General features: G+C 46.3%; 1 protein-coding gene across 2 annotated transcripts; it reads left to right on the top strand.

Annotated features, from left to right (window-relative positions):
* Window positions 1-238: 238 nt before the first annotated feature.
* TMEM272 (transmembrane protein 272) lies at window positions 239-23,889 on the top strand. Of its 2 annotated transcripts, XM_030036727.2 has the most exons (5): window positions 239-528; window positions 4,106-4,185; window positions 11,583-11,642; window positions 18,039-18,121; window positions 22,306-23,889. In XM_030036727.2, the coding sequence occupies exons 2-5, from the start codon at window positions 4,128-4,130 to the stop codon at window positions 22,666-22,668; spliced, it is 564 nt and encodes a 187-aa protein (XP_029892587.1). In that variant the 5' UTR covers window positions 239-528; window positions 4,106-4,127; the 3' UTR covers window positions 22,669-23,889. The 2 variants fall into 2 exon arrangements, with proteins under 2 accessions (XP_029892587.1, XP_029892588.1); XM_030036728.2 differs by lacking the exons at window positions 239-528; window positions 4,106-4,185 and adding an exon at window positions 10,737-10,805.
* The last annotated feature ends 1,082 nt before the right edge of the window (window positions 23,890-24,971 follow it).

Here is a 24,971-nt window from a genome sequence, read left to right as displayed (position 1 = left end):
ATCGATAGGAAGGGGGGGGAAATTGCATGAAGAACAAACCAAGTACTTACCACTCACTACTGATTTCTGAATAAATGAATATTTATTTATTTTTTCCAAAATAAAAGACTTCACATAAGAAACTTCTTTTTTTTTTTCCCTCCAGTACAGTCACAGATATGTGGGGTCCTTTGCTTCCCCCTGCTGACACCCTGAAACGGCGCAGGGTGGGCTGTGGTTCCAGCCAGCCGTGGGAGTGGGGAAACTAGTGAGGATGGGCTCTGCCGGCGAGCGCTCCCGCATCCCACAGCTCCCACGGTGCTGCTGCCGAGAGGTGGGCGAGCGGCCGGCCGGGAGGAATAGAAGCCAGCGAGCCCCCGCTGCACCCCACTGCTCACGGACAGGGTCCCCAGGAGCCGAGTGTGGCTCCGGGGTCCCACCGGAGACGACTCTCCCAGCCGGCTGTCGCTGAAGGCTGGATTTTGCGGTTCCTCTGCCCGGTCTCCCACGGGCGCAGGTGAACGGATTCGGCACCCACCGCACTCTCAGGTAAGAGGGATTTGCTGGGAAGCGGGCGATGTGCCGGGATAAAAGCTAGTGTGGGGCTTTGTGGTTTGTTAGGAAGAAATCGGCTCTGGAAGAGGACTTTGCTCTGACTATTTTAGAAAAATAAAAAGAAACCATTCCCTCCAGCAGTCTTTATAGAAGAGACCTTGCTCCGGAGGGGCTTGCTGGCCCACGTGCACCCACCGTGTCCCAGCAGAACCCCCCAGCAGTCGCTGAGTGGGAACCGGGGTCTTAGGAAGCCCCAGCGACTCTGCCTGTTGTGTTCCCCAGTGCAGAGTGGGGCACCTTAAGCTGGGAGAGGGCAGAGCTCGGTCTGAGAGGACCGAACGCCGTGGGACAAGTGCAGAGGTGGCTCTTGTTTGGGCCGACGGGTGGTGGGGCCAGCGTGGAGCTGCCTTTCCACTTCGCCGTGGGTCAGGGATGCGCCAGCCGGTCGGTGCTCCTCTTGACTCGTGTAACTTAAACATTTAGGGTGAGAATAACGACCAGAAAAATAGTTCAAAGCTACAACTGGCTGAAATACAACAAAGGAACTGGGATGGAGGGTCTGTGCTGCAGAGACTTATCACTGCTGCTTGCCAGGGACGGGGAACCGAGTTACAGCAGAAGTCAGCCATGCGGGACACGGCACGAGTGCCAGGCGGGCAGCAGCCAGCACGCTGGGGCAAACCTGGCCACCGGCCGCTGGCCGAGGGCGCACGGAACGGGGAAGTGCCGGACAGGGATGCTGGGGCTCTGCTGGGGCTGGGTTGCAACCTGCCACCCCGAAAAGCGGCTGTGTGGAGAGGCCCCAGCCTCCTGCGAGGGGCTCAGAGACTCGTCCCCCACCTTGCTGGCCCTTGTAACCCAAGAGCGGGTCCCTTCACCTCGGGGAAATGACCCCAGGGAAGGACTAATGGGAGGAGGTCCAGAAGCTGGCTTTGGTCTTTAACTTTTTTTTCTAGTGGTGGCTGAGTTTTCTGTTTCGCCTGTGACTTTCCCAACTCACCAGCAAACCGGGCGCGGGCACTGCGCGGCAGGACATCCGCCCTGCCTTTGCATGCCACCGCTTGCCGTTTCCTACGAGTTTCAGCGATCGTTTCCCTGTTTCAGCTGGGGAACAAAACCGTTCCCCAGCTGCCTGGCTGCTGAATTGCACTTTAGCACCCTCACGCATTGGCACACAGGAAATTATTGATCTTTAACACCCACAGCAGCTTCTGCAGAATCACCGAAGGGCTGGGGGAAAGGGGCAACACCTATTTAGCCAGCAAATATAATGACTTCTCTGAGGGATTTGCCAGTCCTGTAGGAGGCAAAGCCAATATCTGAGGAAGGATTGAAACCGTCGCCTGGTGGTTATGTGCTGTGTCCTTGTGTGAACACGTTTTGTGTGCAGCCATCATGAATTTGCTTTCTTTATCTCACCTGTTAAAACTGCACACACAGAGCTCTGATTCCCAGTCATTTCTGGCTCCATCACTAGATGGTGACATGCTCCCAGATACCGAGTCCTCCTTCAGTTTGTCTTTTTTCCTTTAGTGTAAAATAACAGTAAATTTAGACAAAACATATGTTTTTACCCTCTGCTTATGGAAATACAGCATTCCCAGCCACACGCAATTCTGCTCAAGAGAATTTGGTATTCAACCAATTTTTAATATGGCATTGGTTTTGTTAACATGGTTTCTGTAAGAATTACTGCTGGAAAACTAATTCTAGTTGTGAACATTTATATAAAGACTAATATTACTGATCTCTGCATAATTTAGAACATATATGTCAGCAGCCAACGGCATACTCAAAATGAATGCCTGTTTGTGCACTTTCTAGGAACAAATCTGCACCAAAAGTTTTAAAGTTTAAAATGAATGCATCATTTGGTTGTGGAAACTGCCAGTTTCCCTTCCTCCTTCCTGTTTTCCCTGAGAATGCAACAGTGCTCATTTCCTTCCTTAGAATATTTGTCAATAGTTGCAGCCCAAAGGCTGCAGAGTATTTGCTCTTCTGAAGAAGGTTTGGTGGCCGGAGAAGGAGCATGCACTCCCCAGAGGTCAGGCACTCCTACGGAATCCATTCCAGTCCATCGTTCAGTACTGATGGAGATAGCCACTGGGATTTGCAAGGCTTATTACAGCAGTACCACCCATCAAATGAGGCTTGTGGCATAGTATGAAGATGAGGGCTGGAGAAGGAGAGCTAAAATTCATGAGACACCTGAGGTGATGATGCACACTAGAAACCTAGAGATATATATGTTGGTGGCTGGCTGCTACACCCAAGTGTCACAGCATGGGTTACTGACCCGGTGAGATCTCTGTGAAAGCCTCAGTCCCTGCTACTTGCTTGACTGCTCACCAACAGGTAAAGCCAGACCTGCCTCTATTCCTGCCGTCACTGCCAGGAAACAGAAACTGCGATGCCGACGTGCAAGGAGCAAACCCCATCCCATTCCCCATGGCAGCAGAGGGTCCTGTGCTGCTGCAGCTGATGGGTCTCTGGGCTTGCAGGAGAAAGCAGGCTCCCAGGAGACAGCCAGATGTGCTCAGACACATCTGGTAGGGCTCGGACAGGCTATGGAGGGGGTATGGCCACATGTCGGCTGGGTGGTACAAGTCTGTCTTTATTTTCAAGACGTGTCTGGGGCCCTGTGGTCCCTAGTAGGCTCTGGGGCAGGCTGGGCTCAGCATTGCATGATGAGAAATCCCACTGGGGTGGGTTTCATGTCAACTTAGAACAGAATGAGGCTAAGTTTAAAATATTTCCCGTTAGTCATTAGGAAATGTAAAGAGGTTAATTTGAGGGATGTGCAGAAAGGCAGCTCGCCCCGTCCCAGCCTCCTCCGCACACACCTTCACCTGTCACCCGGCCGTGTCGGTGGTAGACCTGCGGTGACCCTGGCCTGAGGCTTGGAGCGTGTGTGTGTCTGTGAGCTTTCCACACTTCCATTGACGCTGGATGCTACTTAACTGTCTGGTGCTGTCTGAAGCCTTGGATGCCTAGCTGTTTGCTCATCCCTCACCCCACCTCGTAAAAATTCTTCTTTACAAAGAGCTACTTTCTAATCCAGCTACTATTTTATCAAAGGCATCTTGTTCTGGGCTCCCTGTGGTTTGCAGTTTTTATTCTACATTCCTCTTCAGAATCCTCCTCGATCTTACAACTATTTTCATCCTCTCTCCTCCCCTTTAATTCATTTTTGCTCGCTAAATAATTTTTGCAGAGGTTTGTGTAGTGAACCTTACCCATTTCACTGCGTTTTCTCGTAACAGTTAAATACACTTCGTCCTGCCCCAACTCCGATCAAAGTCAAGATAGAACCTTTCATAGTTTTCAGGAAGACAGCATTCATACTTCTCCCCCAGCCTTCCTGTGACCCCAAAGCTCTAGCATCACCAGCGGGCAAGCCCAAAGCCCAAAGCTTACCTGACTCTGGGTATGCCACGCTGCTGGCTGGATTTGTGGATGCTTTGAGTTCTTTGAGGGCAGGGAAAGCCTGACAAAGTGTGTGAGTGACTCTGAGTCAAGGTATTTAGTAAGTTCACTTTTGATAACCATATTCATTTCTGTATCCCCACAGACACCCCAAAAGTTTCTTCACAATGACTGCTGGCCTGGAGAAAGCCTGCCACCGGTGCATATCTAAAATTGCCAGCAATGGTAAGGCAGTTCTGGTGGTAATCACCTTCTGTATTTAAGCAGCCCTGTTGCTAAGGCAAGTATATAAGGGAATTAAGATGATACCAAGTCCCACCTGAATCTTCCACTGAAGTTTCCTTTTCTTCCCTCCTTTCTGAGGTATTTCCTTTCCTAGGCAATTTTGGGCGCTGATGGAGCACACAATAGTAACTCTACCCCGACAGCATCTGCCTGCCACAGTATTGGGATTAGAGCAGACCAGTGTAAAATTTCAAACAAATACAAACACCACTAAGTACCTAAATATGGGCTGCAGCAGACAACCTAAGCAATATAGTGTGTTTGTCTCCTGGTTCAGGTTTTACCTTACATGTATTCCAGCAGAAATACCTGCAGGGAAAACCACCTGGTAAAGAGCAGCTCAGCCAGCCTGGGACTGAACCCCCCCAGGAGCAATTCCTGCAAAGCAAAACTGCTGCCAGCCTGCGTGCTGACGCGGGGACACGAGGACAGAACATGGTCAGGAATAGCCCCCTTTTCACCCAGAGACATTTGGAGCAGGGTCTTCTTCCCTCCGCTTGCCCGGCCCCTGGCACGAGGGCCGCTGCAGGTGCGGGTAGCCCTCATAATCGGCCACGTGTTGTGGGTGGGAAGCATCAGTGATCCGAACGGAGGTCTTCCGCACGACAGCCTGGCCGCACTCGGGCTTTAAAACAACGGGTTCGTCCCAGCCAGGGTGGAGGAGGCAGAGGGGTGTAAGGAGGTTACACCTCCTGCTCTCCGAGGAGCAAGGCGGCAGAAAGCTGGCCCGGGCTGGGGGCCATACAAGCTGCATGGAGAGGTATGGGAGAAACAGGCTTCAGGGGTGGGTTTTTGTAAGACCAGGCAAGCAGCGTTGTTGGCAGGAGGTTAAAATCCAAGCAGCTTCCTCCCGCCGGCTGCGTCTCCTTTTCACTCCGAGCTGCAAGTGCCTTTTGCTTTCACTTCTAGGCAGTAGCAATTTCTAATGCCACTCGAATATGAGAAGAAAACCCCTTGACCACTCACCGTAATTGATACTTCACACACACTAATTGCTGCATTTGCCAGTCTAGGGCTGTTACCTTGGGGTCTTTTATATTCCTGCTTTTGGCTTCACTTGAAAAGCTCTCAAAGTTCAGAACGAACTTTTATTAATGATTAAGCCCCTTAACTGCTTGCTGCCTTACAACCCTTCAGAGAAAACCAAGCCAGGGGGACAGACAGCCCTGCCCTGGGTTCAAAACATGCCCACCAGCAGGACCTTGGCACAGGCAGGGAAGGAGAAGGCATTTTCTGGCCCACTTGTTTGGGCTCACCGTTGCCCCGGGGAAAGGAGGGCTGGGGAGTGATGAACGGGGTGGGGAGCACGCATTCATTACACCCTGATGAGGTGCTCTCATTACACCCCGACGAGCCCCGGGGAGCAGGACTGGGCTGGCGTGGGTTCCCTCGCACCCCGCAGGGGGGATTCGGGCCCGTTGGTGAATATCACAACAAAAAAAGGCAAAAGTGGGATTTTCTCTGATTTTTGTTCCTACCGGTTACAAGCAAAATGTCACTGTTCCCTGTTGGTATTAAATTGCCTCTGGGACTTTAATGATGACAGAGAAAATAAATGATCTTTCCAAAATTTTTTTGAAAGAAAGGGGGTAGTTCTGATCTCATCTATGCTCTCTTACACCAGGAGCACCCTATGGGGTATCCACAAAGTTACCCATGTGTAAGGCAACTCAGAAATACCATTCCAGGAAACTCATTATCTTTAGGTTTTCATCACATTTGAGTTCAAAATCAACTCAGCTTTAGCTATGGATCAGCTAGTGCATCCAAAATTGATTTTTCTGTTCATTAAAATGCAAACCCTCCTGAAGTGCAGTGACACTTAATTTCACTTTTTCTCATCATCCTGTGTATATTTTTCAAAGATCATTTCAGCACAGCCCCACATTTGTACCTATGGTCTCCTGATATTGAAATGACTCCAAAAAGTCAACCTACCTGTGCAGCATCATTTAAATTCTTTTCATTCTTGGTACAGCAATTTAAGTTCAGAACATTAGGGCAGTCTTTAACTAACTGACAAAAAAAAAAAGAAGGCTAATCCACTACCCTGGGTCTATTGCAAAGCAAACTGGTGGCTCTTTATGTAATGCCTAAGTCTTGTTTTAAGAGTACATCTGGAAATTAATCACAAGGGGCCGAATCCAGAACCTAGACCATGGCATAATTGTAGTTCACTAGCTAGAGGCATGGCATAAAATTCAGACAAGCCACTCTGCAATATTGCCTAACCCTGAAAGCACGTACATCTGTATCTACATCCTCCCCAATTTGAAGGTTCCCAGATTGCTGGCACCTCCTTATTCCACACCATGTCTGATGACAGCAGCATTGCTGCTGCCAGTGCTGGAACCTGGAACTTAAATTTTAGGTGGTGTGATGCTGGCATAGCTTATCTGGGTACTAAGGTACTATTTCACAGTAACGCAACCTTGTCTAAGTGATGGCGTGCAGCAAACAGCTGGTGGCCCTGAGCTTGGATTTGGTCTGCACGTCAGTTTTATCACATTTCCCCTGCCTCCTATGGATGCTTTGCACTGGGGCTGGAGACCTCCATGGGAACGGCTGCTCCTTACACTGAATCCTCCAGCTGCTGACTATCTAGTTTGGTCCAGGGATTAAATCACCCCAGGGGTGGGATTCCTGCCATTCATCCCCAGAGACTATTCCATCTCCTTGCTGTGCCACTTAGCCTCATGGACAGAGCAATCTTCATTTCTGCTCAAGGTTATCTCATGTCTCTACCTTGGTAGCTCTATGGATCCTTCAGAGGTTCTTTTTTGAGTGCTCAAACCTTGCTGTTATTTTCTCTCACTTGGCCATTGGCTAGCCAAGCTGAATAGATTTAATTCTTTTCCTTCAAAGTTAGTTCATTCAAGCCTTTTCTGCATATCCCATCTGATGTAGTGACACTTTCCTGTCACTCAAAAGCCCAGAAAGACACGCGGTATCCACAGCTACCAAACCCACGGGCAGACTTGTCCCTGGTCTGTAAAATGCACGACCTTTTGGGAGCTGGCTCCCCACAGAGATCCACTGAGACTTGCTTTGCCACTGCAGCATCCACACACACTGCATCCTTTCTTTTCTCCAAGTCCCTATCAATACTGCAGGGGATGCCTGCAGATACTGTGAAGAAATAAAACATGGATGAAAATATCCGCTCCTCGTCTGCACTCCAGCCTGTTACACCACCAGCGTCCGTGCTGCTGTACAGCCCACCGTGACACTGCTTGCTAAACTACCACGCTATCACCTGCATCTGCCTCAGGGCACGATCAGTCCTCGGGCCGGGCCAGCTGACCCGAATTTGCTCCCATCCAGACTGCTGGGAGTCAGCCCCCTTCAGAGCAGCGTTCCCACGGGGCATCCGAAGGGAGTACCGTGAGTTTACACCCAGAGTTTTGCTCCTCAGCTTGCTCACGCAGAAAAATCCTGGGGTAACTGCTGAATTTGTTTGGAAGCTGGTACCATCTCATTTAAAAAAAAAAAAAATCCTTTTTTATCAGGAGCCTGACAGGCTGTAGAACAAACAGCATTTGGGAGTGATGTTAATGTACACAACACTTCATTTATTCCTGTATTTATTATCAGAGAGCTTGTCACACACTCTACTGAGTAGGTTGCACTACAGCTGTATTAGCGTACTACCTAAGAAGAGTGGGTAGGTTGAAATTTATACTCATAAATCACTTCTGAAAATCCCGTGAGGACTCGTCTTACCTGAAAAGAAAGAAACTTTTTTTTATCTTCAAAGTAAACAGGGACAGCCTGAGCTCATTTGAAACTCCCAAGTGCTTGGAAAAATCATGGCAGCAAAATCAAGTCTGACGAGCCCACACGTGAATTGGTGTCACGTCCAATACTGCCTCCAGATCCGTCCCACACGCCAGAGGACAACTCAGCTGCTGCGTGCCCTGAGGCCAGGCAGATCACTGGGGACGAGAATAAGGGAGCAGCAGAGGGAGGGGAGGAGAGCTGCAGTGCAGGGCCATGGCTATGGAAGATGTAATGGCTCAGGCGTCAGATAGAAGAGAGACCATGACGTACAGCCATAACGTTAACGGTGATTTCGAGTCTGCTTCCTTCCGTGGGGAGACCCTGGCAGGAGTAACTCAGCCAAATAACAGATTTATATCAACTGGCCATCCTGCTGGGCAGGAGACACAAAATCTGCACCCACTGATCTGACTTTTGTGCCCACAGATTTCAAGGAATGTGCCAGATATAGAGCCTCTTGCCCTCTTCCTCTGTTGGGATCCCAGACATGAGCTCTTCTCTTCACCCATTTCCCGGCACGTCAGGACTCGCTCGGTAACGCCTCCCAAAGCAGGACTTTACCAGCACCCCACCACATGCCGCCTGGCAGTACAGAGCATGGGGCTCTCCTGCCCGCTGCCCTGACACCAGCTTTGCGGAGGAGATATCCTTCTGAGCCATGCCCGGAAACACTTCCCTCACCCTCTTGTGTTTTTAGAGACTACCAGCCCTTTTTTGCTACTTTTGCTAGGAATGGGTCCAGGGGCTTCTCTGACCAGCCTGTGAGGTGATATCACCAACTTAAAAATATCACAAGCCCCACATGTGAAACTGCACAGATCGCAGCATCCTCTCTGCAGAGCTGTGCTACCCTGCGGCAGTTACCATTTTCTTGAGCAATTTGTCTTTGGACCAGAACGGGGCAGCACAACCCAGACAAATCCAGGCAGAGAGTGCATGTGTCCCGACTGAGCGGCATTTCTGTGAAAACCCCACACGTTTTGGGGAAAACAGTCTTTAGTGCTGCTAGCGGCATTGAGAGCGGCTGCGGAGCCCTGCCAGTTGTGTAGTCAATTGTTGAGAGTCTCACTTTGTTAAACATGGATCTGGAAGCCTTCCCAGACTGTGCATCTGCCCCTCCAATTCAAGACCTAAGAGGTTGTAGCTGAATGGGGAGATAATGAGTAAATACATTCCCAGCGACTGCTTTGGGAGGGGAATTAATGAACCATTATGTTTTTCTCTTGAGCTCCGAGTGGTCCCTACCTCCCATTTCTCCCCTCCAAAATCAAGCTATTGGGTAGATGCTAGACACAAGCAAACACGGACACCTGTGTACCAGATGCGCAGCCCCACGTATACACGGGGCCCCCCCGGAGCCTTTTACAGAGCTTACCGCAGCGTCCCTCCCTGGGGGGTCAGACAGACCGTGTGCTGCAGGATTAAGAAACGACATGATGCCTTCTCCTGCCGGGCTCCTGAGTTCTTGCCGGTGCAGCGAGGGCAGAAACAGGAGGCGGCCATGAGGGGTGACACTGCTCTGGGAGCTGCGCTGCGATGACGGGACTTCTGGCAACGCCGCGCAGTCGCTGCCACTCCTGCAGACCCGAACTGCACTCATTTGGATACCAGATAAATGAGTTGCCCAGGCTGTGGGCACTATTTGCAGGTGATGTTCGTGGGTGTGTTGGAAGCCTAACTCAGCTACAATAACGTAACATCCAAATGTGAAAATAATAGTCTAGATAATGTAACAGCAAGAGGACTTAGCATGAGATGTGACATGTGGTGAAAAGGGAGGCTCTAGGCTGAGTTGTTCTAATGAGAGGCTGTCAGCATTTGAAAGAGCTTAGTCAAGTGTAGGACACTATTCAAGCAGGGGAAGAATTTCTGTACTGTGCAGCATTCAAGAGATAGGAGATCCTGAGCAAAAATGTGTGTGTGTGAGAGACCGGCAGACCGGGAGAGGAGGAGGGGTGGCACAAAGGAACAGAAGTGCTTTCTTCAGCTCAAAATATCTTCAGTCTCTACCAATTCATAGAGATAACAAACATGCTACTTCTGAGAAAGAAGGATGTCTCTCAAGCGCTGAAGTGTAAGATCCTCGTTCTCTGCGGAGAAAACACGAGCAGTGCGTGGGGGATGGTGAGTTCCCATGAAAAGTGTCTGCGAGTCAGAAAGCCTGGTGGATCTGCTCTGAATTTTGATGCCACTCCTATGTCCTCTGTCTCAGTTTCTCCTTCTGTAAAATGGAGGCAATGATGTTTCCCGTTTTCTCTAAGGCACCCTGAGGGTGATGTTTGGGCAGTGCTTCAGAGTTTTCCGGAGTGGCACTGTACGCGGGGTGCTGGCAGTGTCCCCGCTCCTGCGCGGGGAGGAGGATGCCATTTGCCTTGCAGAGGTTGCAGTTCTCTGGCACGGGGAACCGCGTGACACAGTTTGCCTGGGGAAAGGCTGGTCCCAAACCGACCCTGAATGCTTGCTTTTTTTCGTAAGCCTCCAAGGAGACATCCTACTCCTTTTCTTATCCATGCCCTTCTCAGCCCCTCTGCAATCTCTGCCCACCTCCGCTTACCGCCCTTTTGCCTCCTTAGGCACCTACTTGCAGATTGAGCCATTCGCAGAAGGGCTCTGCAGGGACGCTCACCACAGAATGTCCTCATTATGTTTTACTCTCATTTTGCAGGGCAGCGTTTCACTTTAATATTGCCAAGTGTTCATGATTAGGCACAGAGGTGACAGCTCCTCTAAGACAGGCTGCTCACACTGTTCTTGACTATTGTTTCTCACTTTCTGCAAAGGTAAGCATTCATCCTCTGCAGCATCAGGCTGTGCTGGGAAAATATCAGGGCTCAGATACACCAGCAGCTCCCTGGGGAGTAACTAAGCACCTCGGATCCACTCGTCTGCGGGAACAGTCTGCGTGCACCCCCAAGAGCATCCTTCCATGCAGCTTAACCTAATCTAGCCCAATGACAAGTCCCACTCCTTGTAGCGGGGCTGCTGCCTTCGTGTTCATGAGCCAAGCTGGGTCAGGGAGTTAGACCAGCCAGAAACTAATCACATCTGCAATAAAGACAGTTTATTTAGCTATCAGTGAAAACTAAGTGGAATGGCATTAAAGCTGCTATTTGCTTAGCAAACAGATACGGCTCATCAGTTGCCATGGATTAGCTGATGCAAAGTTACTTGTTACTGCACAGTCACCTGGCAGTGCCCCTGAAGCTGATGCAGGCTAAGGCAGTGGTGGCTGAGTCCTTGCCCTTGCAATAAGACAGCTGGAAGTAGTAGCCACAAAAGCAGTTTTTGTCTCTCATTGCTCTTCCACTGATACAAGGACTAAGAATATATGAGTTGAAAAATGGAAGCTTGAGCTCTGGGAGAGTGATAAACCACTTGCTGGTCCCATCACCTCAAATGCTGCACCATAAACACCATATTCCCACCCCATCGAGTGCACTGCATTTCTCACTACACAACTTTATAGATAAACAGCATCTGTAAAGCATTGGATGGAATTGCTGGTCTCTAAACTTCAACCAGCCCCAATAATGCTGTCTTTCTTTTCTCATTCACAGCATGCTTTATATTTGGGCTCCTCGCTTTCCTTGCCTTACCACTGTCCATGACTTTTATAGGTAAGTTGACTACTAAAGCAATTTACAGATAGGAACTTCCCAGCACTGTGTGGCAGGTTAACACATCTGGTGGGAGAAAGGAGTTGGAAAACTTAAAGTTTCCAACTGTTAAACCTCTGGGTTGGTACTTTAGCTTCAGGCAGAATCCCAGCCCACACTGCATGGCAGAGAGGAAGCACTGTTTGTATTCTGACCTTATTTGTCTTAAATACCCCTCCAGTGTGTCTTAGCTCAATACAGGGCTCTGTCTGTGGGAGGAAGCTTAGAATCCGACACAAGAAGATTTCATTGATCGGGATCCCTCTTTATTAACTGCACTGTGAAAGTCTTAGAAGTGTAGGGCTGGAAGGGAAGAGGAGATGGTCTAGGCTGCTATTTCTCCACCTTTTTGAAAGTGAGACCTGGTTTTTGGCTGATCTGTCTCTGTATAACCCCCCAAAGGCTGGATTTGTGAGTAGCATTTCAAGATCAAATATTTAAGAAAGGAAAGGAAAATCCTTTGAGCTGCAGAATTTTATACATTTTTAAACTGCATAAGGCTCTTCTTTTCCTAAGCATCACCTTTTCCTTACCATTAACATAGATTTTTTTTTTTTTTTTAAACTGATCATTTTCTAACACTTCATTGCTCCCTTTGGGTCTTTCACATCCTCCACATGGGTTGCGACCCCCACTTGAGAAACACTGGTAGAGACACAAGCCCACCTCCACCTTCAGACAGGCTTGCATGCTCACAGCATCCCTGACAGATGTCTGACTTGCCCTTGCTCAAGGAAATTCTATGGCTTCCCAAGGAGCCTATTTCAGCATTTTATTGCTCTCACAGAAAAAATATTTTTCCCCATATCCAACCTAAATCTTCTCTATGGCAAGTTAAAGAGATTACAGCCTGTCCTACCCACCGTGGTCACAAAGACAGATTGGTCATCGTCCTACTCAAGAGAACCTTTGAACTGTTTGAAGGCTGCTATTATAACCCTACTCCATCTTCTCTCTTTTTCCAGAGATCTCAAAAACCTACTTCTTTCATCCCGACCTCACAGGTCACTGTTTCTGTAGCTTTTTTTTTTGCATTTTTGCCTCCCTCCTTTGGCCTCTGGCCAATGTAACTATTTTTTTTCCCCCTAAAAAAAAAAAAAAAAAAGGACAGAACACAGGACTCCAGCTGAGACCTGAGGAATGAGCAGTGCAGAATAATTAGCTCCTCTGTCTAACATGCAGGATTCCTGTAAATACACCTCAAAATGAAAGATGCTCTCTGTGCACCAGCTCGTTGGCTCCAATTTAGTTTATGGTGCATTGGAAGCCCAGATGGTTTTTGGCAGTGCTGCTCCCTATCAGACATTTCTCATTTTTTATTTACATTGAAGTTTTCTCTTCTATACACAGTGTTCAGCTTTTATCGGCTGTCATCTCGTAGATTTTGGATGTCTTTTTCCAGTGTACCCAGATCACTTTGAATTTTAAGTCCTGTCCTCAAGAGCCCTTACAATCATTCCCGATGGGTGTCCTTGAGAAGTTGTTCACCTTCTGCCTCATTACTCGTGAAAGATGGTGCAAATTAACTCTATATGCAGATGCTGTGGGCAAGATGCATCCCACCTAGATTGGGACTGTATGCATCTGTAACCAAGTTAAGTGCCATGTGTCGCCCTTGCAGGCAGTTAAGAGAAATGGGTGTTTCTGACAGTGAAAGTCCCATACCCTCTTTTAGGTGTCTGCATGGAGATGAGATGTCTTCTAAGGGAGTCAGGACACATAGCCTGTTGGCATGTATAGTTGGCCAAACCCACAAAAAAAGTGTTCAGGTAAAGGTTGGTGCTGCTTCCTTTATGTGGGGCCTTCCGAGTACCAGTGATGACTGTGGTAGGATTCTGACTAGGACGTCCTAATTAGGAATTAGGGAGTTCTAATGAGGGATTAAGGAGCAATTAGGAAGTAGGGAAATGGACTGAACTGTTACATCTCAACACTTAGGCACTTATGCTTATCCATGACTTAAAATTGCTATTTATCCCTTAAGAGGATTTTAGCTTTAGCTTTTCCCCAGGCTGAATACGCCTGAGCTGTGGAACAGGGGTGGGAAGGTATAATTCAAAGTGTGGTACAGCTTGCATGCATATTGACAGCCAGCCTTCTGGAAATGAATCCAGGGCTGGAATCTGACCACTTATAAATATAATTTCCTAGGAATATTTCATAGTATCTTTAAGATCAGTGAGAAGTGGAAAGTATACGGTAAGATATTAGCCTGGAGCTCTGGGTATCTCCTGCATCAGATACAGAGCTCTTTTTTTTCACAACTTACTGAAATTAAGAGATAATGTCACTGTAATATAGTGTTGTCAGAGGATATTGGTTTCCTGCAGCTACATATCTGCAAAGGTATTTTTAGGAAAATGAAATGTCAAGGAAAATGCAGATATTTATTATCCAAGCAAAAGCCTCTGATTTTCTGGTAACATTCTGTTACCATGATCTCAGAGAATAACTTGCTGGTGTGCATCCTGTCACTTTGGCTCTTGCTTTCTGCAGAGGAAAACTGTGAGATATTTTCAAATGTTAACAAATAAATTATAATAATATTTGTTAAAACTCAGAGATGAATAACCGGTAGCTCTGGTAATAATTACATACTAACATTATACACTTTTAAAATTTGGTAGTACTGTAAATCACAGTGTAAGTCAAGATACATGAAAAGGACTCAGCAAATATTCCAAGCTCCAGACTTGTGACATCATTTAAGCCACAGACTGCTTAGCAGCTTTCTAACTTTTACTGGTAGAGATGATCCCCTTTTTTCACTAACTACTCCAAAAATTGAGCGAGCTATGGAAGGACCTCATAGACTTTTTTTGAGAATTTTTTTTTAGTTTCTGGGACAGTAAAGGATTGCTCCCAATAACACAGTCTTGTACGTTGTCCAGACTACCTTTATACACAGTGTTCCCCAGGAGTAGCTAAATCACATTTGAAAGCTGATGACATCGTTTTCACAATAGGCAGTCTAAATTTTCCCCTGTTCAAATTTAACCCAGTAATACTCCTCATGCTCATATCTACACCAAATAATTCCTCATCTCTCAAGTGCTCCTGATAGTTGTCTGAAACCTATTCTCATACTCTGTACCTTTATGTGGGAGCCAGTCTTGTTCTTTAGCAGTTGTTGTTAACATAACCTTATCTTGCCTTTCAGTCCTTCAGCCACTCACCATTTCTGTGAGTTTCCTCTGATTTGCTGATATGTTTTCTGGTAAAATGGTGCCCAGAAGCAATTCCTTTGAGATAAATCCTGTGCAGCACCTAGATCCTCGTGTAAACCCCACAGTCCAGGGCCCAACTGAGGTCTGCGCTAAAGGATGGCAGCTGCAGTCATCCACTAGGAACAACTGAAAATGGCCTCAAATGTTGTGTTCTCTGTCTCCTATTAGAAGAGAAGGTGGGGAGCGGGCACCGGGCACCAGACACCAGATTAGCCTTGCTGTACAGCTGCCCTCCTTTACTATGGGATGCACTTCAGCCATTTTCAGCTACCTGAGAAGAGCAAAGCAGCTAAAATGAGGCCAGTGCTGTATTGGCTTTGATTCCTCCTGACCCCTCATCTCATGGATAATCGTGAGTCACAAGGACACGTGGTTAGCAGTGATCTGTTGTGGGCCATGCCACAACACTGCCCAAAACAGTGTCCTTAGAGAAACTCATATCCTGATCACTCACGAGTGCTCTTTCCACTTGTGTCCTGAATCCCACTGCAGTGCTGTTCTCTGGTAGCCGAGAGGTAAAATGTGCAAGTACCTCTGCTTCCCCAAGCCTCCCATCTCTTTTTTAGCTTTGGACACTGTGCAAGCTGTTGGACATCCTTGCTGTGTCTGATCTTGCAAATGTTGCTGGTTTATTCATTTGGACTCATGCGCTGGTCTGTGTCATGGGCAAGTTCAATTGCTCTTCACTCTAAACCACAGATAGCTCTGGCTTGCAGGGAGCATTGCACTAGAAGCACAGCTTTGATCTCTCATGGTCCATATATCCCATCATTAACAGTCAAAGGAAAACATATCTGGTGCTCATAGGAAAGAAGAGCTAGCACTGATGCTCTCCTACTAGTTTTGGTGTTGCCAAATAAATCAGGCACATGCTGTGTGTGAATTGATTGGCACATGATGTGTGTGCCTAGATTTCACTGTAACAGATATCAGTATCCATCTGTCAAGAGTAGGTCCATAGTTCCAATTCACCCATAGTGCTGTATTTTTTAAGTTACTACTGTATTACCCCCTTTCACCTCCTCTTTTGCTGTCATATCTGCCTGCAATACTCTGCCAAAACCTACAGAGTACCACTGCCTGTCATTCAAATCCTTCCCAAGACTGACTGCTGTCATGTTACATATATGACAGGACTCCATAATAGATTTGTCTGGGAATTAGAATCATAGCTCCATGAAAAAAAAAATTGGCATGTTTTCTTGATTATATTTTTTTGGCCTCAAATAAAAATCTCAGTAACACACTGGAAATAGCAACTGCCTAGGTTCCTAAACTGAAATATATTCCCTGAGATCCCTGGCCAGCTGCTTTTGTGGCAGGCTATTACAGGGCCAAGGACTCTGGAAACCCTGGCAGCTGCTTTCTGAAAATGATATAATTCGTGATGATTTCCCTGCTGCCCACTCCTGTAAATTTGGGAGTCTGAGCAGGTCTCAGTGTTACATAGTGGCAAAATGGACAAAAAATTACAGCCTTGCAATAGGGGACAAAAAGGGACAGAGTCCAAATCCACCTAAGTCCAGCCCTTTTCAATTATGAGAAGGCTGGTAATAAATACTTAGTGTAGAAGAGTCCACTGGACTCCCCAGCCCTTACATGCAGCAGATCACAAAACACTGCCCTGTATCCTATGACTGATGTCAGATCTATAGCAAGCAACCACAATTCGGAACACCTGTATTATGCTATGCAAAGAGCGCAGGAGAGGTTCAGGACATCAGCAGTGTTCTGAACCAACAATAGCAGTGGATTTGGTGTGCAAATTGTCAAGATGAAGAGGATTACAGCTACAGAAGGTGGTAAAAATCCCAAACCAAACCACTGGTACTTCTTTCCTGATCCCTCCTGTTCAGTGTAGTTCTGAACATGGAGGCAAGACATTCCACCTGAGAGACGTTTAGCAGTAAGATTAGCACATTGCTCAGTATCCTGCATCTAGATAACCCCAATTATTCAGAGAAAAGTCAAAATTTCTCCTTGAAAACAACTTATACAACAAGAAGAAAACAGAAAATACTTTCTGTCCTCTGCAACTGATCAGTAGAAGCCCTGAAACATGGGATCAATAACAATAAAATTACAGTGTAATGAACAGCTTAAAATTGACTAAAGATGCCACTGGGTTAGAGACTTGGGCAGGGGATTCATCTCAGCTAACTTTAGAAATCTGCAGCTGGCTGTCTAGATTCCTTGTATAGCCATGGAGAGAAAGAGGCACTTTGAGGGCCCAACTCATCTGACCTATTTTAAATGCCTATCTTAGGATGAGATGAATTGAATTTTACAAGTGTCTATTTCTCCCTATTGACTATAAAGAGAGTCCAGGAAACTAGTTCAGATATGGATGCCTGCATTGCAGACATCTATATTTGGACAGATGAGTCTCACTGCCACAGACCTGTATCACAAGCTTCAGTGTCTACTGCCAGCAACATCCTTATACTGCCATACACTCCTTTCCCAAAAACTTACCCAGCTTTCTCTTTCTAGCAGTAGATTTGAGGGTTGCCAGGATCCCCGGCTCCATAACAACCAATGCTTTTAGCTCTAGCAACCCAAACAGCCTGGGAACTTGAGCTTCTGTGGTTCCCTATCAGCTGCCTGGGAAGCTAAAACGGTTCCAGGCGCTCCCACGGGCACTGGCTCCCAAGCTTTGAGGCATCTAACTCGGAACATGCCACACTCACAGGAGCTAATGACCAGGAAAGGCCTGGGAGAATCTTATCCGAATTCCTTCTTTTCACAAACGGTTTTGATTTTCAATGAATTTTCTACTGCTGATGAAAATTTCCTGTCCAGCTCAGTCAATCATTCATTTAACAAAGACACAGTGGCTGAAGCTAATGACCTGTGTACGTGGCTCCAATCGATAATGCCAGAACAACAGTAATGCTGTTGTTACCTTTACTCTCTCTCTTCCTTCTCCTGCCTTTTGTTTGTTCATGGCCCTCACTCCTGTAGTGGGAGATGCAAACCCCCTTTAATTCAGCCCCCATTTTGACAGACACTGGATAAAAGTCTTGGGTCTAAGCACTGCACTTCACTTACAGCATCTTTAATTTTCACTGTACAGCTTGTTGCACTATTTGATCACTTGAGATAACAAACATTAATTTTTGCTGTTCAGGAATGAAGTTTTTGGAAGATTGCCCAGTTCAGCCACTAATTCCATTATATCTGTTGGTGGGTGGCGTGATTGGCAGCTTAAAGGTAATGTGCCTTCTGTGTGTGAAAAATATTTTGTGTGACTAGACTTTGACTTGCTAGTTAAGACATAATGATGGCTCCAGACAGCTATGTGCATGCAGTACTGAATAGAGCTACCGGGACTGAACTGTGCTTGTTCCAGCACCTAAAGCACCCATCAGTCAAGTGAGACGCTAATGAGTTCAGCATTCAGCATTGTCCCACACATTGTGCTGTGACTTTCTCCTACATCACAGCATCTGTGCTACCATCCCTACTGAGGAAAATCATAGAATCATAGAATGGTTTGGGTTGGAAGGGACCTTAAAGATCATCTAGTTCCAAACCCCCTGCCATGGGCAGGGACACCTTCCACTAGACCAGGTGGCTCAAAGCCCCATCCAACCTGGCCTTTAAATGACTATATAACATGGGTGCCTCTGGTAGATGGGGTCCTATTTCCACAAGCAGTCCTCCAAGCCTGTCAGAGTTTTCTCCTTCGTTTTCAGACACACAGGCTGGACAAAAAGTGAAGTTACTCTCCTAGCTTTGGGAATACTATAAAACTACAGGTGTTTGTACATAGTCCTTCACAAGTTCAATTTACTCCCACTCTGACTTGGCCAGAAGCAATGACTACACAGCAGCATGGCTTCCTTCCAGAGTAAATATATCCTTGCATCACAGCAGGGCTTATTAATCTAGGCACAGCATTTTCTAACCACGCTACCTGTCTTGTAGGAGACTGTGCTCACTTACATCTTCACTGAGCCAGAGCCTGGCAGCTTGACAAGTAGAGACACCCCTATATCCGTGTTACACCCTGGCCACGATAAAGCTATAACTCGGCGTTGACTCTAGGGTAAAGGATCACCCCGTTCTGACAGTCTCTTTGCAGACAGTGTTAACTGGCTGCTAGTGGGCATGAAGAGGCTTGTCACAACAGATTGCAGAGCTACTTTAAGGCTTCTCAGCAGGATTAGGCAAAACTGGTTTTTTTTTGCTGTCCCAGTGATGTTCCTGCCAAAGGAAGGAAAAGGGGCAGATGTGAAGGAAAAGCTTTGGAATTGCAACGCTGGGGCATGAAAGGCTAAAACCAGCAAGTGCTGCTGCTGGAGAGAATGTCTGCACTGGTAGCATTGGCTGTCCTGCATAGCTAACGGGGGCAGCAGCAACCCAGCACCCAGCCTACCTTCCCAGGAGGCCAACACCGGCAGAGCAGACAGGCTAGACCTGACAGGTTGTGGCCTAATGTTTCAGTACAGGCAGCCTGTCCCTTGAAAGGGAACCTGCTAGTCTCCGTCTTGACAGCACTGCATATTGCAGCCAGCAGACGCCACAGACAGGAGCTAGCTACGTTCCCCTCTGATCATGTTTCTAGCCCCTTTTCTTTGCCAGGAGAGAAAGAAGGTGGAAATAATATTCCTCCGCAGGTCTCTTCATCCCCTGCACTCTTTCACAGTGGTAACCAAACTGCAGTACAGCACTGGGATATGAATCATTCCCCCAAGGACCTTTGGTCAGTAAATAAGTAAATGGAGAAAAAAAGGAAGTGCTTAATCTTGTTATAAGGAATTTGCTATTCTATGAGTTCTACTGGCAAATGCTTAGTCATTCGATCACACCAGTGGACTTATCTGTATAATCAAAGGCTCATTTAATAATAGTTTAGAAAAGATTAGAGCACAATTGAAAGGAAATTTTCATGCTAATGAATTGAAGCCTTCATCAAAAATGTTGACTGTTTCTTAGCTATTTCTGGTTTAAAGTCAGTTTTTCTCACCCTAAATAAGATGGTAAGTGGGTCAGTTAATATTCCTGCTGATGTCAAATAATGGCTTGAATTTGGCTTCAGTTGACAGCAGGACTGCCTATTTTGCAGTCTGGCAATATATTTGGTCAGAATTTGATTGGCCTAACTCATGTGTCATCTCATAGTGCTTGATCTGTAGCCAAATACCACCTGTCTCAAATCTGCCCTCTGTTATGTTCATCAGACTGCACCAACTTCACTGAGCAGTACCTTTGCTTGACCTCTGAAAGTTAAAAGGTCAGAGAATGGGTATAGGATGAAGTCTGAATGAACACTGTCCTGTGATGGACATAATTTAATGGCAAGTCCTTCTGGCCCAGATCTCTACAGATCTGCAGGCTCCTCATCAGTCTCTTTACCACCTCCAGTCTTTTAAAAGGCAATGGTAACCTACAGGTGTTCACCAAGGCAACTGAACCATTCTACAGCATCTGGAGGGGCCTGCTGAATTCATGTCATGCTGCTCCATAAATGTATATTCAGCAGTTATTAACAATGTGAGCAACTGCCAGAATTTGCTTCAATCACAGCTTGGCAAGGCACTATACATAAGAATTAAATGCACTTTCCATGAACTGGTTAGATGCAGTTGAGATCCATAAATCCCCCTAGGAGGTTTCTCTGACTTCCTCAAAACCAATGCTCATCTGCCATTTAACCCCATTCCCGTTGCTGAGCTCAGTGAAGCTTGAGTACAAGCAGCTGCCTGTGTGCTGAGCTGATCTCAAAGCTAATGAGCTGCACAGAGCTTCAGGTCAAGCCACAGGTCCCCATGCAGAAACCTCAGACCCACTGGCCACGTAGGTTTATCCCTCCTGTGTGTCATGAGCCTGCCTGCCTAAAATAAATGTTCACCTGAGAAGATGCTCTGCTGGTTTGAACAAGCCTACCAGTTTGAGTGCTCAGCTGGCTGTGAGACATCCAGTGGAAACACCATTTTCTTTGCCGGTGTTGCTGCTGGGACTTTAATCTTTGTTTCTCACAAACTGGTACCAACATCTGGGCTAGAAAAACAGCTGGTTTTGTGAACAAATATTTAATTATTTATATATAATTGAACAGTCTTACAGGGAAGAGCAAGAAAATCCTCTTCCCTGGATGTCCTGGATCCTCCTGCTAAGCCTTGCCTCTAGAAAACAGGGCACAGGGACTAAAATCTGAACCAGGAAGAACATATACCCAAATGCGTTTTCCTTAGCCAGTGTTCTCACCTTTAATCGCTGACTAATGGAGAAGGGAGAGCATAAAATGAGGGGTGCTCCTCTCTCTCATTTCAAGCAGAAAAATGAGCACAGAATATAAATCTGGGAAAGAGAATATGGCTGAGAACCCTGCTTGGACAGTACACCCCTCCCCATAGCCACTTATAAATCCACATCTTTTACCTTTCCCTCTGAATTTCATTCCTGGTTGGCCAAGGCAGGTTCCTGCTCAGTGGGTGTCTCAGAGTCCCTCTCCCAAAGACACAGCTCGCTGCAGGGAGGCTTGCACAGGAACCTCAGTACCTAAAAAGAGGAGCTCCAATTACAACAGCTAGTGCCTTGACGACTGGGCCAAGTGTTTCAGGTGTAGCCAGGTAACACAGGTTTCACAATATTTGGCCCAAATCCTTGTTGGGCCCAGTATATACCTCTCATATAAATCTACCCAAATTAAGAAAGTCATTGAGGGGACAGAAATTTGAAAGCTTCTCTGCACTGCAGTCAACTTACCTACATACCTTGTATTGCCAAGACTAAACTAGAAATCTTCTAAGCATTGCTGATGAGTCCTACTGCATTTCCCTGTAGACCAGACCTTCCTAACCTCATGGTATCACGGTATTCCACCTATTTCTCTGCTGGTTCTGACTGAAGGCAGGAATGGAGCAATCTGAGAAAATGACACTTCATTGAAGAAAACTTAACAGAATCATTCCAAGTATCTGAAGCAATTTATCTGGGGTTTAGGTCGAAGTCTAGATCCTTCATAATTTTATTTAAGCTGACTCACCTATATAGCCACGGAAAATAGAGTTAGGAGAGACAAATCCACCCACTACAAGGCAGGAACTACTCTACTTAAGTCATTTAGCAGTTACTCTAATCTGTTCTCAAAAGTCTCCAGCGTGGGAGCTGCTGCCATCTCCCTACACAATCTGTTCTTGTGCCTTTCCATCCTTACCATTGGCAAGTTTTTTCCAATGTCTGGCCTAAATCTCACTGGTGAATAAACTGTAGGGAAAAAATGCATTATTTTCCAGCAGGATCTGCCTCATTTGTGGCTCCTCAGCTTTCTTTTACATGATTTTCCCACAACCAATTTTAATTTCGCCCAAAGACTGGCAGTGGCCAGAAGGTGTTCAGATTTTCCGCAGCCAATTCACTTATTCCTTTTTCTCCCCCATTGCCTCCAGGTGACTCTCCTGCTGTACGACTCAACCAGGATGAGGCAGCTGCTTTCCAAGTCTGTTGTGATTGATGATGATGACGATGACGAATATCCCTGGAGGCAGAATGCTCACAAGTACTACATCCATCTAACCCTCAGCCTTTTCCTCTTTCTCTGGTTCATTCTTGGGAACTACTGGGTTTTTTCTGTGTACCTGCCAAATTTCATCCCACCTTTCCATCAGCCTCAGGATTACTGTGACAAAACCCTGTACATTTTTGCTGTTGGTGTCCTCGTTATTAGCCATACTGTTCTCTTTCTCCTTATCTTTTGTAGCAGCTGCTTATATTGCTTTTCCAGGCAAAGGTACTCTTCTGAGGAAGACTAAATGCCACATAAATAAAGCCCCAGATGTTTGGGAAAGAGTATACAACAAAGAACAGGCAATAATTCACCCTTGTGTACATCTTTGTTGTACTATATATATGTATGATAGCAGTCAACTGCAAGAGGAAATTGTAAAATACAGTGCCATCTGGAAATAGCTAAGCTGGAATACAGCATAGTCAATGTAAAATTGCTGCTATAGATGCCAGGGTGCACTCTTGCTAACTTCTACATCCCTTTTCTAACTCTTGGATATTCTAGCTGGAGTAAGCTCTTGCAGACACCAAACTCCTCTAAAACCAGGTTCACTTATGTTGTTTCAGCATGGTACATCTTTGCCTCTAAAAGTAGCCCTCTTCACCGGGATCTGAACATCTCCGTAGCCTTGCTGAGGTATGTTACTGTCCCTGCATTACAGGTGAGGGAGCTGAGACAAAGAGATAAAGGGCTGTATCCAGACCACCTTGCATGGCCCATGGACTTTGACAGTAACTTAGATGCTCACCAGAGAGCTATTCAGACCACTGTTAGACCAGCCAGTAAGTAGCTATGATAACGATACAAGCATGTATAAAAGGCAGCCTGAATATGGCCCCCAGGTCTCTTCTGAACTTGGATTAGAAAGCGTCTATACCTAACTTTGGTGCTAGAACAGATAGTCTGAATATATCCATATATATCGAATACATCCAAACTGAGCCAAGGCCACTTTGCAAGCCTTTGGTAGAACAAGGAACTGAGCTACTGAGTATCAGATCAGTGCTTTAACCAGGGCTCAGCATTCCCCAGTCTGGGGAGACTCCTCTTCTCCACTTTTTGTATAGCCGTAATTTGTCAGTACCACACCAACACAAAGATGGTCGTTCTTGGTCAAACCATTGTGATTGAGTTCATAGAAAAACCCATGTTGTGTCGGTATTTTAAATATAAAACACAGTAATAAGACATGGGCAGGGATGTGAGAATTTCAGGTGGATGTGTTCACTACAGCAGTTCTCTGGTTGTGGTGTGAGTGTACGTTTGATTTGTTCACCTTTGTGCTGTACATATGGAAATCTATACTTAATAGACAGATGTAACACAAACAGCTTTTAAGTCAACAGCAGCGTCAGCTTTAAAAGCACCAGCATGCACAGAGACAATTGTTTTGTGACATGTAATGGAACAAGCCTGGTCCTGGTAGATTGTTTTTTCATGTGTTGATGAATGCAGTGTAAAAGTGCTCTTTCTGCTTCTGCTTTTATGCGCTTCTGTTAATATGGTCAAAATGGAGGGGCTCCCCTCTATACAAGCATGAGGGTGGCCCCAGGCACAGGAAGAGGATGTGTGTTTGGGGTATTTTTCCTGTTAAAACCCACACAGCTGAAACCTATGTTTTAGAGAAACCTAAAAGAGTTATATGACGCCTGTGGAAGGGTGAGATCTGTAAAAGGACCTCAACAATATGCCACAGCTGTACAGGCTGTGCTCAACCACCCTTCCTGGGACTGAGGCTGAACATAGCGTAACATCTGTGGGAACGACCCGTCTTCAACCATGAACATTTATCTCAGGGGCTGTTATATAAGTAACTAAAAGGGCATTTGGTCCATAAGGATTTTAATTCAGGCCCTGGCTTTAAGAATTATTTATTTCCAGAAAACTAATCTTAGAAAGAAGATAGGATAAAGAGTGAAATAATCTGACAAGAGGGAAGCATCAGTGTAGCATCCCTCTGCTCTGCAGCAGCCACTCAAGTCACAGTCAGGCTGTCCCTGCTCAGAAATCCATGGAATGGGAATTACTAACGCTGCTGGCTGACTTAGGCCATGCACAGTTGTATGTAGGGAGATACAACCAATGGAAATCTTTCCTTTTATTCATGGGCCTCAGATTATGTCTGGGAGAAATCACAGGCTGTGTTTTCCCAAGAGCTGCTCCACCCCACACTCTCCACTGCCTCTTTAAAGGTACTACACATTTCTGAAACATAACTGCTGCCAATGGTAGAATGCTAGAATTCCTCCTTCCCACCCCAAATACTTCACTGGCTCAGCCCTTGGGCTCCTGGATTTCAGTATTCACTTCTGAACTGATCTGAGTGATTTTACCTTTAGTGGAGAGCATCTTTCATTCATTAAGATGCCAAAGTGTTTAAGAAATTGCCTATCAGCAGGCATAACTCCATCCATCACTCAAATGCAACAAAGCATCTGTTTATCATTACACATGAACTTTACCCAAAAGCTTGGAGAAGGCATAAAAAAGAAAATTATACTCTGTTGATAATGCAAAAGAAATTTAACAAGGAAGTAGGTACACACA

This window comes from Aquila chrysaetos, chromosome 14 (assembly GCF_900496995.4).
Source record: "Aquila chrysaetos chrysaetos chromosome 14, bAquChr1.4, whole genome shotgun sequence".
Classification (NCBI taxonomy): domain Eukaryota; kingdom Metazoa; phylum Chordata; class Aves; order Accipitriformes; family Accipitridae; genus Aquila; species Aquila chrysaetos.
Note: the sequence above shows the minus strand (reverse complement) of the source record. Positions and strands in the feature narration are given on the sequence as shown.

Coding starts and splice junctions, on each gene's coding strand:
- TMEM272 (XM_030036727.2), top strand. CDS start 4,128: ATGACTGCTGGCCTGGAGAAAGCCTGCCACCGGTGCATATCTAAAATT. Junction 11,643..18,038: donor ACTGTCCATGACTTTTATAG/GTAAGTTGACTA, acceptor TTTGCTGTTCAG/GAATGAAGTTTTTGGAAGAT. Junction 18,122..22,305: donor GCGTGATTGGCAGCTTAAAG/GTAATGTGCCTT, acceptor CATTGCCTCCAG/GTGACTCTCCTGCTGTACGA.